Source organism: Brassica napus, chromosome C2 (genome assembly GCF_020379485.1).
Source record: "Brassica napus cultivar Da-Ae chromosome C2, Da-Ae, whole genome shotgun sequence".
In the NCBI taxonomy this organism is placed as follows: Eukaryota; Viridiplantae; Streptophyta; class Magnoliopsida; order Brassicales; family Brassicaceae; genus Brassica; species Brassica napus.
In genome coordinates this window covers 11,164,641-11,178,996 of record NC_063445.1, presented here as the reverse complement: position 1 = coordinate 11,178,996, position 14,356 = coordinate 11,164,641, and the positions used below count along the sequence as shown (strand labels likewise).

Genomic DNA, 14,356 nt, shown 5'->3' with positions numbered 1-14,356 from the left:
AAGTATATATATATATATATATATATTTTTTTTTTTTGCTTATAACGTGTTAATCGGTTTTGCAGGGCTTGAACTTGCTTGGATCGGTCATTGAGGCGAGCCATAGAGAAGCCATGATCTATCGCTTTAAAGCGGAGAAAGCGGAAAAGGATCTTACTCGCATGCGAGACGAGATGTTGGCGCGAGATGCGCAACTCGCTCGTGATCATGCGAGGGTTGTTCGTAAGGCGGAATGGAAGGGCAAGAGGGAGATTGTCGAGGTGATGAAGACTCGCGCCTCTCAATTCCAGGTCGAGTACAAGAACCTCAAGGATGCTTTCACCTCGCTAGGCGATTTCCGTGAGTATCATGGTTCAGTCGGGAGCCTTTGGAAGACGCGGGCGGATGATTACGTTTTCAAGAAGGAGATGGAGTTAATGAAGGGTAGCATGAAGGATCATGCTCGCGCTGAGGCGCTCATTCCTCCGATCGACGGGAGGATCAGGAATTTTGGGATCCCATCCCGGTTTCTCCTGATACCGTAGAGACCACGACCGAGTTTCCCGGTGATTACGGGGAGGTGGATCGTCCCGCGGATGCGTTTGGAGCTTTGTTGTCTGGGAACTTTTACTTTGAACCTTGAGAGGTGGAGTGAAAATCTGGAGGTAGGAGGTTGTTTATTTATCCTGCGTTTGTTGCCGAGTATGGCTTTTATTTGTTTTTTTCTGCCGAGTGTGGCTTTGATTTTCCACCGCTTTATGCGGTCTTTATATATGATGGACGTTTTATTTCGAATTGTTTCGAGTAAATTTGAGTTGTCGTCTCATATTTAATTCCGTTGGGACGTTCAATATGTCGGTTCGTTCGTGACTTTTCGTAAAAATTCCTTATTCTTATAACTTTCGGGAACGTTGAGATGTGAACGGAGAGACATGGTTTAGGATCTCGTATCATTTAGATATCATGTCTTGAGATGTCTGAGACCAATGTGATGGGTTTAGGGAAAGACCTAGGTTTACTCTCGGTTTTAAGGTTTGTGTGATGACTAGCCGGCTATCGATTTTCCTGTTGCGATTTCTACCTGATTCGTACCTATTTAAAGTCCGCGATAGGTTCTTGGCTTATATGACTTGTATGGTATGAATCGAGTATCTTTCCAAAGACAATTTTTAAGCCAACTGGAAGTGCTAGACCAAAATTTCGGATTTTTTTTGTAGCGCGCTCTCGTCCTTGTATTGGACGTTCGAAGATCAAAAGAGTGATCAAGTTGCGTTTGTTTAAGATGGCTGACGCGTTCGTCGGGGCCAATCGACGAACGGAGTGTAAGGTTTTTGTGGTCGTGGTCGGACAATTTGTTCGCATCGTCTCGAATTTTAACTTGGCGACGTCTAGCGGTTGTTTCGAAGACTATATGAAATATTTTCGGTGCTGAAGAAAGATTATTTTCCGATTTTGGGCTGGATGAGGCCGCTGACAAGAGTCTTAACGTTCGTTGATTTTCTAGGCGTGTCCAGAGACTTTTGAGTTTAACTGAAGCGTAAGCGTTTTAATTAAAAAGGAGCAATGCATATTGTAAAGAGAGATTTTTTTTTTTAAATCTCTAAAAACTCGATTACAATAACGCGTATTTTCCTATGTGGGAGTATACGAATATACGCACCCACTCCCCCCCCCTTTTTAGAGAGGGGGATAGCTGAACTCGTACCTCTTTCGAGAATCAAGTCATCTTGTAGTTCTGTTTTATGCCGCGAGCGTTTTTACTCGGCGGTTGTCGCCGTGCTAACCGCCCTGATCGTGATGACCGTGGCCGGGTCAGCGTTCTCTTCCGGATTTTCCGGTTGAGTTGTAGAGTCGGCTTCTGACTCGTGTTGAGTTTCGACGTCCAAAGCGTTTGCGTCAGCAGACGATGTTAAATCGTCTTTCCTTGAAGCGTTTTTGGCCGAAGATTGATCTATCTTCATGCGCTTGCGATTTGCCGTTGCAAAAGTCGTCATATGCCTTAACTTGTGCTCCGCGAGGAAGCATAGTCGCGACTGTTTCTGACATCCCCAGATAGCTACGACTCCGTTTGGGGTCGGGAATTTGACACCTAGGTGGTATGTCGATGGGACGGCTTGCATGGCGTTGATCCATGGGGTTCCCATGATCACGTTGTAGATGGCAGGATGATCGACCACTGCGAATTCGACGCTTTTCGTGATCTCCTTGGCCCTGGATTGACCCGAGGGTCATCGATACTTCTCCTGAAAAACCCGTGAGCGGTTTCGGCGTTGGAGTTACTTCTCCGAGTTTGATGCTCATCCGATTGAGAGTGTCGCGGAGGATTACATTGACCGTGCTTCCCGTGTCAATGAGTACCCTTCCGACTTCCAGATCTTGTATGACGAGATATATGACGAGCGGATCGCAGTGAGGTTGGTCGATCCCGCCAGCTTCATCCCTCGTGAAGGTGATTGAGCAATTTTGACCATCTCGGGTAAGAGACCATGTAGGCCAGTTTGCACTCGACTCCACCTTCCGCTGGTAAGCCTTGATGGCCGAAACCGTATCGATGCAGAATTGCGATCGTCCAATGATCATGTTGACTCTGCGACGATTGTTATCGTTCCCCTTGTTGTCCGTCCTTCTGCCGCGTTTATCCCCGGATTGGTTTCTTTAAGGAGATTTTTCCGCGGGCGGATTTCTGTCCATCTTCGGGGGGCGATCGGTCTCGAGGATGAGATCTTTCACGCTGGTCACTTCCGAGAGCTCTCCAGCTAGAAGCTTCGCGGCCAGCCTTGCTCCCAAGAATTTGCAGTTAGTCGTGGAGTATCCTCGGGACTGGTGGAACTCGCAGAAGGTGTTTTCATCATATCCTTGATTGCGAGTCCACGTATTACCCGTGGTTCGGCCCTTGTCAGAACTGATCGCGTAATTGTGCGCTCCTTGGAGATCTTCCCCCTCGTGATGGACATACTTGTCGTTACGAGAGTTCTTCTTCTTCATTTTTGGATTTACATCTTTCGAGGATGGTCTTGCCGACTTATGTTTTTGCGATAAGACTTTCGTTTCTTCCTCGATTATGGTGTAGTCCGTCGCCTTGTGGAGGGCGTCCTGGATCGTCTGCGGTTTGTCGAGGGTTATCCATTTTCTGAATTTTGACATGTACCAGAGCGTCTTTCTGAGCGCATCAATGGCCACCTTGTCGCTTATCCCGCTGACCCTGGACAGTACCAGCTTGAATTGGCTGATGAACTCGCGGAGGGGTTCGTCTTCCCTCTGAGACAGACTCCAGAGATCGACATCGGAAGTTTCTCTATCTATGAACATAGAGTATTGTTTGAGAAATTCCGATGCGAGATAGAGTTTCGCTTAAGGCGTGCGAACCATTCGATGGCTGCTCCTTCCAGATTCTCGACGAACAGGCGGTAGTAGCCGTCGTCTTTTTCGCCGTCCTTCAGTCTCGCTCTTCCCATCGTGATGTGGAAAGCCTGAAGGTGCGCATTCGGATCGGTCGTACCATCATACTTCGGTACTTTGATTTTTTCGGATCGGATATCCTCATATCTGAGATGCGAGTGGTGAAAGGGGTCTTCCGAGCCCCTTCCAGCAGCCTGTCCATCTCGGGTGCAGCGCTGGTAGCGAGATGGATTTGGGATTTCATGTCTCTTACTTCTGTCGCAGTCTTTGTGATATAGTCGCGAAGATCGTGAATATCCGACGTCTCGACATCAGATTTCCGAGCCTGTCGGCGTTTACTGCGAGTGAGCTCGGTTTGCTTTTCAGCCAGCTCTTCTTGTTCGTTCCAATAGAGGACTTCCTCCTCTTCCGTCATCGGTTTGTCGAACGGAGAGCTTTCCTGAGCAGATCGACTTCTGGTCCTTCTTGGATGTCTGTCAATGTCCTCATCGGTATCGTTTGAGACATCGCTAGGATCCAGGTCGACGTGCTCGACTTTGTTATCCTCCGAATCTTTCGCGGGAGGCGGAGGACTTTCAGGGTTCCCCTTTTCGACGGGAGATTTTTTGCTAGGGTTTTGACCCGAAGGTTATTTCCGCGCAGCTCCAGGCCTATCAAGTGGGGTAGCGAAGTCGAGTCCTTTTCCGCGGAATTTAGTGGTTCCGCGGGGACGGATTGCTCTGGTCCTTGCCGTTAAGGTTTCAACCTGTTTGGTCAAGGTGCTCACGAGCCTGTCATGTTCTTCCGACCTTTTTTCGTAGGTGGCAAACATCTTTTTAAACTCCTCGAGCGCCGCGGCGTTGGCTGGTGCGTTGGCCGCGGATACGTCTGCTGCGGGAGTGTGGAGATCAGTGCCACTGCTTCCGTTAAGAGGAGTCTGCACGTTATCCGCGTCGTCAGTTGACATGTCTGGTTGAGCATGATTTGGTTGAGAGTTAGATTGATCCGTACCCCCCCCTCCTTCTAGCGCCAAACTGTGGGAACCGAAATTTGCATTGTCGATTTCCATTTAAATTAGGAAACTAGGAAACCCCTAATTTCCCATAGGTCTCGGAGATCTGTTAATACCACACGCCAAGCAACCAGAACATGAGATATCAACGACAAAGTACAAAAATTGTAAAAAGAGAGCAAAATAAATCTTATTCCGAATCCGTGTTTGAGCGTTACAACAAGGTATAAGCCTGGGCTCGAGAGCTGTCGGTGAGATTCCTAGTTCTAGCAACCCTAAGACGGCTAAACCTAATTGAGTCGCAGCTCGAAATAACAAAAACAGAAATATGCCTAAATCGCTCTAAGTGCTAAGTTTGCTCCGAAAAAAGTCTCTCCCCATGCCTCTCGCCTAGGACTCCTTTTATATTGGCTCATAGGTCGGTTTACGCTTTTCTTCTTCTGCCCTTAAGCCGTCATTGCATAAAAATAGAGATATTCCATTTTTTTCGATCTTCGTAATTATCTTCAAAATTTCGTATTTATCCGCGGAAACTTGACATTTTCTTTCCTTGCGAACCAAGCGTAAACTGTCATGCGGCTTACGGGATGTTGGTTAAAAAATCGTAAGTTGGGCCTCGAGTCATGTCTTAGGTCCCTTTGGGCCGTCTTCTGACTCGAAGCTTTTATTACGGCTTCTTTCGATAAAAAATGAACTTTCCGCGGTTTTTACCGTAAAGTTTGATCGATGACTTAGAATGGCGGGAAACATGAAATGGGTTCGCTACGGTCTTCGGGAGATTTCATCGAAGGGTAGACGAGAATGCATGGACTAATGTCGTATCGACGTTTTGGAAGAGCTCGGTCGCTACGTAGCGACCGAGCTTGGCTCGAGCTCGGTCGCTACGTAGCGACCGGACAGCGTGCATGTGCGGTAGTTGCGTAATGACCGAGCTTGGTTCGTCCGTGTTCTGATCGTCATACTCGGACCTATCCGTAGCTGGTCTGGGTATGTTTCCGGTGGCTTATGTTTGATCTAAATAGAATTCGAACGAAGCTTTATCTCGGGAACATACGTTGCGACGTTTTCTTGACCGAGCATGATTTGTTGCGGAAAGACATACTTGTATTCTGCGGGGATTTGGACGTTAACTTCGTCGTAACCGTTTTTGACCCCAACATGGTAGTTGAAGAGAATTTATGTGGTTTCGTCGGGTTGACAGGTATTTGTTCTTAGAGGAAGTATATTTGAAAATATGAGAGATCTTGAAAGAAAAAAAGATATATGAAGTTTTCAATCCTTATGATTGTGGTGATGGTATTTTGTAGGGTTTTTTTGAGTGAAATTGAGATTTTTTCTTAGAAGAGAGATAGTCAAAAGGTTTCATAGATGAAAGAGAAAGAGTGCTATAATAATTTCACATTTCAAAATCGTGAAGAAGATTAGGAGAAAAACTGTTTATTTTCTGACAAACAAAGATTTTGTAAAATATGACCTCATGGATCTAAGATCTTATCGAATCTAGCTATAATATTTAGGCATTCGTAAGAAAAAAAAATGACTTAATTAAGCATAGGAATAACATGGTTATATACGAATGTGTACAGTCTTCAAATAGTTGCGATTGGTATTTTGCTAAATAGGTTATAATGTTTTGGTATGCGTACTAATTTTTAGTCTTTTTTACATAGAGTTTAATTACGATAATTTATTCGTGAATTCCTTTTTTCCATTGATGCATTAAAAATAATTTACGTATTTGTATTATTGTATAGTCCGTTATACCAGATTGGTGGACTTCAATTTCGATTACCAAGTTGGAATTTATTTTGTTTTCTCGTGGTTTACATAAAACACATTCGATGTGTTTTTTTTTTAAACAAACACATAAATGTGAGTGTGTATATATATACGCAAGCACAACGTTGTACATACACACAAGAAAAAGAAAAAGAGAGAAAATGGAGAATCCTCAGGGTCAGAGTAGAAACAAGAAAAAGAGGCTAACACAAGAGCAAGTTAGAAAACTGGAGAAATGCTTCACGTTGAACAATAAACTCGATCCAGATCTCAAGCTTCAACTTTCCAACACGTTAGGGCTACCTCAGAGACAAGTCGCAGTCTGGTTCCAGAACAAGCGAGCAAGGTCCAAGACTCAGTCTCTCGAGCTCCAGTACTGCAATCTCCAGTCCAAGCTTGAAGCAGTTCTCTCCGATAAGGCAAAGTTAGAACATCAAGTGCAGTTTCTCCAAGATGAGCTGAAGAGGTCTAGAAATCAGCTTGCTCTGTTCACGCATCAAGATTCTCCTGTGGATGATTCTAATCTTGGTTCTTGTGAAGAAGGTAATGATAATCAAGTGGTGGTCTTTGACGAGCTTTATGATTGTTTCGTTACAAATGGACATGGATCCTCATCAACCTCATGGGCCTGACTCTGTTTCAACACATATGAGATTCCAATATTTAATATTATCTCAATTGTAATTATAGTCATGTACTAATAGAGTGTGTGTGTGGAAAATGAAAAGAAAGATGATTTTTTTTTTTCTTGTTTCAACTTTAGATATATAGTTAAAGGATATAAAAAAACTACAATCAAGAACCGCAATATTCAACAACGCAGGAAACCAACAAATATTTTATGGTCTAGTTTCATATTACCTTATTGATCACATGAAGTGTTTTCATTCAAGAATATTGTTCATCATGTATCAATTCTGCAATGATTTTAAAACCTTATAGATGTAACTGGTTTATAATCCCGGTTTAACCAGAATCTCTTCAATATGGTAGGATTCCTCCTCAAAAGATACCTTAACCCACTATCCTAGCTAGTCATCACATACACGGTCGCAAATCTCAAGCTTTTTTCAAGAAATCTCCCTCTTGTCCTTATGTTTTCACTTTCCACCGGAACCTCCTCGTGTAAATCTAGTGTTGAGTATCATCATTCAAATATGCGAGCAAGACAATAGGGCTATCACTTAGAGACTCCCACATTGATTCGAACCTGCAATGGTTCACAAAGCAGCCAACTGATGGCATCCATCTCCTACCACCCCAGCCGCAGCTCCTCCATCCTACACCCGAACCTTGAGGTAAAGCTTCTTCAATCATTGATCCTTTTGATGAATTTACAGATAAACAAATGGTAAACCTGTAAGCTCCACTCAGCATGGACGTCTCAAACTTTATAAAGACGGTTCAAAATTATAACTAACTTAAGGTACAAAAAAAAAATATAATTAACCCTTTTTGTCTAAAATTATAAATATTTTATGTGTGTTGTTTTGACACAATACTGTTCTACATAATGATTCTTATCTTTGCTTTATGTTAAAAATATGAATTATGGTTTTTGTGGAGCATTTGGTGAAGAAAATGTGTATTATCTTGGTATTTCTAATAATAATAATTAATAAAAGTTTCCTAAACATAATCAAATTATATATTAACTTTCTAAATTAATATTGAATATTAAAAACACACATCAATATTCAGTTTCTACTTCCAACGGTATATAATTTATAACAGTACTAGTTACTTCTTATCTACACTACAATAAAACATATTTTTTACTGTATTCGTCGTAAACGGGGTGTTACGACGAATTAACCTCGAAAGACGTTTCGTTGTTAAACGTCCGTCGTAACGGAGGTTTCGTCGTAAACGACTCGTTACGTTTACGACGAAATATATTCCTCGTAAAGCGCAGGGAAAGAATTCGTCGTAAACGACACATTAGATTTCGTGGTAAAGCCCGCGTAATGATTTCGATGTAAAGCACACGTAAATACTTTCGTTATAAATCACTCGTAAACATTTCGATGTAAAACCCTCGTAAATCTTTCGATGTTAATCACTCGTAAACATTCGATGTAAACTCCATGTAATGTTTACGAGGAGCTTACATCAATTCTTATTATATTATTATTAATTAGTATATAATAAATTTTAATTTATATTTAATATTCAGAATTTAAAATAATTTAAATTTTAAAACGAAATATGAAATTGAAATACATATTTTAAAAAGGCATTTAAAAGTCATACAATAATATTTAAATTCATAATACAAACGAAATATAAAAAAAACTACATATCCTCGAAGTAGTTGGTGGGGTTGCTAGGCTGTTGATGGGTTGGATCGGACTCTTGGAGATCTCGTACTGGCAACCCAAGAGCGGTTCGTCTCTCACTCAACATTCTCTGCATAACCGGGTTTCCCACGGCCATCACGTCTAGCAAATCCTCAAGAGAGTCTAAACGAACCTGCTGGCTATCCATTCGAGCCTTCATCTGAGCAGTCTCTTCATCCCGTCTCGAAGTGTATGACGAAGTTGTCCTTGCAAATTCGTTAACAGAGCCTATACCGACTATCCGTCCCTTCTTTTTAGGAGCCACCTATAAAATCAAAACATATATTAATATAGTTAATTATGTTAAAATATTTTAAATAATGTAAACAAAAAATTTAAGTTGTACCGCTTCGAAGATTCGGTCGACCTCTTCGGTGGACAATGTGACTGGTAATCCATCGGGAGACTCTTGAGTTAGTTGCGTCTCCCGTTCTTCAATCCGAACAGCCACTGCTTGGAAGAGTTTCTCAGATGCAGGATCCACAAAAACTCTGTCGGATGTGGCGTGAGTCATTTTGAATAGGTCAGACAGAGATGGTAAGACTCCCGTCTTCTCGAACTACAAAAAAAAATTAAATTAAATATTATAAATTATATTAATTGAATATTTTAAAATATATATTTAAAACAAAACTTACCGCTTCTAGACGGACTCCTGCATGAGGTTTTTGTCTGGTTCTATGAAGCATGGGCAAATGACCATCTTTATCCTTCGTCCTCCGAGAAGCCGAGCACGAATTGACCTTTTTGATCGAAGAGGGGTGCTCCCAATAGGCGATGAGGCCATCCCACACATCCGTCGTGAGCTCAGTGGGCTTTCCCTCATACCCGTAGATCTCCCACTTGTCCTTCCAATCGAAGACTGTGTTGCAGAGGGGGATCTTTATCTTTGCAACGAATTCCGCCTTCACCCTCTCGGTGATTCCCAAAGACCAATGCCACTTTTGCTGAAACAGAAAAATTTTGAAAAAATTACGATTAATAATAAATATTAAAATATATATATATATATATATATATATATATATATTTAAAAGTGAAAATTTAATTAAATTTAAAAATCATACCGCAAAACATTTAAACCACGTGATCTTAACGTGATTTTGTGTCTTGCTCCAGTTCGGATATGCCCCGTCGTAGTAACCCTTAATCGTCGCCGAAACGCTCCGGCTAACACGGTTGTTAGCCCCAAACCTGAAAAAAAACAATTTAACCGTTAGAAAATAAAAATAATTTAAATTTTAATGTAATAAAAATTAATAACTTACCAATAAGTTCCTCAGGGTCTATCGGGGTCTAGAACATCCAAACCCTCCCGTCCAGGCTGGGCAAGCAAATCCTCCACCGTATATCTCGCGAATGGAGCATATGAAGGCACACGCAAATCCGGATGAACTGCACCTTCTGGGACAGGCTGAGGTGTAGCAGCTGGAGGAGGAGGTGGAGGCATCTGCGGTGGAAGAGGAGGACTCAAAAAAACTTTCTGAGAAGTCTGAGAGTCTGGAACTGCATCAGAAGACGATGGACCGGAAGAAGATGTACCGGAACCATCGCCAAACAATTGGGCATAAGTAGGTGCTGCTGGTTTCCTTCTACGAGCCATCTAAAAAAAATTTAAATAAATTTAATCAATTATGACGACATAATTAAAAAATTATTCTGTTCCCTAACTAATCACCTAAACTATAGTATTCCGCCATCTAACTAATCACCTAAACTAATTACCTAACTAATCACCTAAACTAATTACCTAACTAATTAATCACCTAAACTAACTTAAAAAAAAGGAGGAAAGAGAGTGTACCTTAGAGGGAGAGGAGAGGAGTTTGGGAGGAATGAACGAGGCAGCCTCGTCTCGGCGTCTCAATATATAGAAAAGGTTTCGTCGTAAACGCGACGTAATATTACGACGAAGTAACCAGACCCGCGTTTTTCCATTTACGACGAAGTTACCAGGCCCGCGTTTTTCGGTTTACGACGAAATTACGTCGAAACGTCCGTTTACGACGAAGTTACTAGGCCCGCGTTTTTCCATTTACGACGAAGTTACCAGGCCCGCGTTTTTCCATTTACGACGAAATTACGTGGAATAGATAACCATTTACGACGATTTTACAACGCTTAACCTTAAACACCGAGAATGAAATCCCTAAACCCCAAAGTCACATATCATCTAACATCATATCTTCTTCTCTACTACTTCTTGCTCTTTCTCCAACTTAAACTCTAAAACCCTAAAACTCCAAATAATTTTTAAAAAAACTAAAGAAATACATATTATATAAAACAACATTTGTTACACATACATTAAGATGGTAAAAAACAATATTTCTTTAAACATACGTTACAATAGAGAAATACAACATTTGTTACATATATTACATCACTCCAAATCGTTTTCGTTCTCATCAATATTACATCACTCTAAATCGTTTTCGTTCTCATCACTATCATTACAATCATCATCGTCGCTTCTCTCGAACTCGTCTTCACGTGCTTCATCTGTCGCATCTTCGGGAATATCTTCATATTGAAAGTTTTGCGGGTCGATCAAAAGGATTTCATCAGTTGGTTGTTCTGGTACCTCAACTTCATTGATAGCGTATTCTTCTTGCAAGGGCGGTTCTTCTCCAGCGACAATGCGTCCACGAGGTGTAATTTTGATAGCAGCTAACCAGTTTATCCCGGAAGTTCGAAGCCGAGGATAAGGAAGGAAGCTAACTTGCTCGGCTTGTGAAGCTAAAATGAAAGGCTCAAATTTGTTGTATCTTCTCCCAAAATTGACATCCACAACACCAAATTTGTTATACCGAATCCCTCGGTTCACAACAGGATCGAACCATTCACATTTGAAGAGGACGCATTTTAGCTTCAATAACCCCGGAAATTCCACTTCAATAATCTCCTGCAAGATCCCGTAAAAGTCTGTTTCACCTTTCACACATATTCCGTAGTTACTCGTTGCCCGATGTCTCCCATACTCGTATGTGTGAAAGGTAAATCCTCGTGTGAAATACATAGGTGATGTGGTGACCTTTGCAACTGGACCTTGAACCAATTCGTGAAACCATACGGGATAATAAGGATCGTCATAATCAACCTGCAAAAAGCAGATATTCTTAATTAATATTGAAGTATCAAAACACTTACTTAATTAATCAATGTATGAGATATATTACGTACCTGTGATTTTAACCACTTGACAAAGTGCTTATCTTTACGTGTGTCCACATCAGTTGCAGATATTCCTGGTATTGCTTCTTCAACTTGAGATACAAACATGCTGCAAATTAAACAAATAATCAAGTCATACATAATTAACTTCAATTCATATAATTAACATTCACAAAAATATTTACCTTTCAAAGTAACGGGTCACTGCATCCTCGCAGTTGAGCAGAATATAAGTGTGGGCACTATGTTTATCCTCTTCACATGACCACCATACTTCTTTCGTTTTACCACCAAACCGTGCAATTTCGCAGAAAATGTCAGGAACACCATCAATTGGATATGATGTCGGTACTCCACCATCATCATATCTTCTAGGAACTCTTTTTCTCGTACGAACAGTTGGAGCAAAGTAGTATGATGTGAAGTTAGATGTTTCGGCTGTCAAACTCCCCGCAACTATTGAACCTTCCACCTTTGCAAGATTTCTTGCTTTCCCCTTCAAATGTTTCATCTGTCGCTCATACGGATACATCCATCCGTTGTGAACAGGTCCACGAAGCAATGCTTCATACGGTAGGTGGACAACTAGATGCTCCATGACGTCAAAAAATGAAGGAGGAAATATCTTCTCCAGGTTGCACAATATGATCGGAATGTTATGATGAAGTTGTTCGATGACTTCTTCCTTGAACGTACGTGTGCTAAGATCTCTGAAAAATGCGCCGATGGCTGTATATTGCAAAAGTAATCAAATTAATAACATTTCATAACATATGTATATATATTATAAAATTATAATTACCTGCAAGTGCTTCATGGACATTTGCTGGAAGGAGCTCGGCAAAAGCAAATGGAAGTAGTCGTTGCATAAACACATGACAATCATGACTCTTCATTCCGGAGAACTTTTGACCTCGTTCAACACATCTTGACAGATTTGAAACATAACCATCAGGAAACTTAACTTCTGATGCAACCCAGTCAAACAAGGTTGTTTTGGCTTCTGATGACAACCGGAAGATGGGAACATGAACGTTTCCATTGCTCTTGATATGTAACTCACTTCTTGAGCAAATATCAGGTAAGTCCATCCTTGACTTTTTGTTATCTTTTGTCTTCCCAGGGACGTTAAGTAATGTATTCATGATGTTCTCAAAAAAGTTCTTCTCAATATGCATGACATCCAGATTGTGGCGTAAGAGAAGATCCTTCCAATAGGGTAGCTTCCAAAATATACTCTTCTTATGCCAATTGTGGGAGACACCATACCCATCAGACATATTTTCAGGAACATGCCAATTTCCTCCAACTTTAACTGTTTCCTGAGCTCCGTAATAATCAATGTCTGCTTCGATCTGCTGGCCGGTGAGATATGGAGGAGGACCGTCTCTGACAATTTTTTTGTGCCGAAACAATGTCTTATTTCTTCTGTACGAATGGGCAAGTGGAAGAAAGCGACGATGACAATCAAACCAACAACTCTTCCTACCATTCTTCAGTTGAAAAGCATCTGTTGATCCAAGACAATATGGACAAGATAATCTTCCATGTGTTGTCCAGCCAGACAACATCCCATAAGCAGGGAAATCACTTATCGTCCACAGCAGAACTGCTCGCATCGTAAAATTGTTTTTCAAGGAACAATCGTACGTCCTCACCCCTTCTGACCACAATTGCTTTAGCTCTTCTATCAACGGTTGAAGAAAAACATCAAGAGACCGTTTTGGATGCTTCGGCCCAGGGATTAATATGGTCAAAAATAGAAATTCTTGTTCCATGCACATATCCGGCGGTAAATTGTACGGCGTAAGAATGACTGGCCACAAAGAATATTGTCTACCAGACATTCCAAATGGACTAAATCCATCGGTGCATAACCCAAGATAGACATTCCGAATATTTGTAGCAAAATCTGCGTGTACCTTGTTGAAATGTTTCCACGCTCTTGCGTCTGATGGATGTGCAACCTCACCATCTCTCTGGACATGTTCCGCATGCCACCTCATCGACGCAGCAGTCCTCTCAGATTGATATAATCTTTTCAATCTGTCTGTAATTGGTAGGTACCACATCCTTTGGTACGGTACCCTATTCCTCCCACGGCCTTGCGGTTTGAATCGTGGTTTTTTGCAGAATCGACACTCTTCTAACTTGTCATCTTCTTTCCAGTAGATCATGCAGTTGTCGATGCAAACATCAATCATCTCCGAAGGCAACCCAAGACTATAAACCAATTTCTGAATCTCATAATAAGATTCAGCAGACACGTTGTCTTCTGGCAAATACTCTTTAAACAACTCCGCCCATGCATCCATGCAATTCTCAGGTAAATTATGATCCGTTTTAATATTCATCATCCTAGCTGCTAGAGACAATTTAGAGAGACCTTCTCTACAACCAGTGTAGATTGGTTGATTTGCAGCATCGAGCATTTCATAAAACCTTTTTGCATCCAAATTAGGTTATTCTACATTTCCAGTTCCATCAGCTATTATTGTAGTTGTTTCTAAAAATGCATCACTAATCATATCTTGAACCCTATCATGATCTACCATCTGCTCCTGATCTTGATGATAATTATATTCATTATGCAAATGATTCGGTTCTTCACTATGATGAGCATCCTCAAAATTATTATTACTACTACTAGCTTCATTTCCCCCATAACCCTCTCCATGTTGATACCAAATGTAGT

General features: G+C 41.3%; 1 protein-coding gene across 1 annotated transcript; it reads left to right on the top strand.

Annotated features, from left to right (window-relative positions):
• Positions 1–5,456: 5,456 nt before the first annotated feature.
• LOC111202559 (homeobox-leucine zipper protein ATHB-52-like) lies at positions 5,457–6,892 on the top strand. The gene has a single exon (XM_048748081.1). The coding sequence runs from the start codon at positions 6,211–6,213 to the stop codon at positions 6,778–6,780; it is 570 nt and encodes a 189-aa protein (XP_048604038.1). The 5' UTR covers positions 5,457–6,210; the 3' UTR covers positions 6,781–6,892.
• Positions 6,893–14,356: the final 7,464 nt, after the last annotated feature.

Coding starts and splice junctions, on each gene's coding strand:
- LOC111202559 (XM_048748081.1), top strand. CDS start 6,211: ATGTGTTTTTTTTTTAAACAAACACATAAATGTGAGTGTGTATATATA.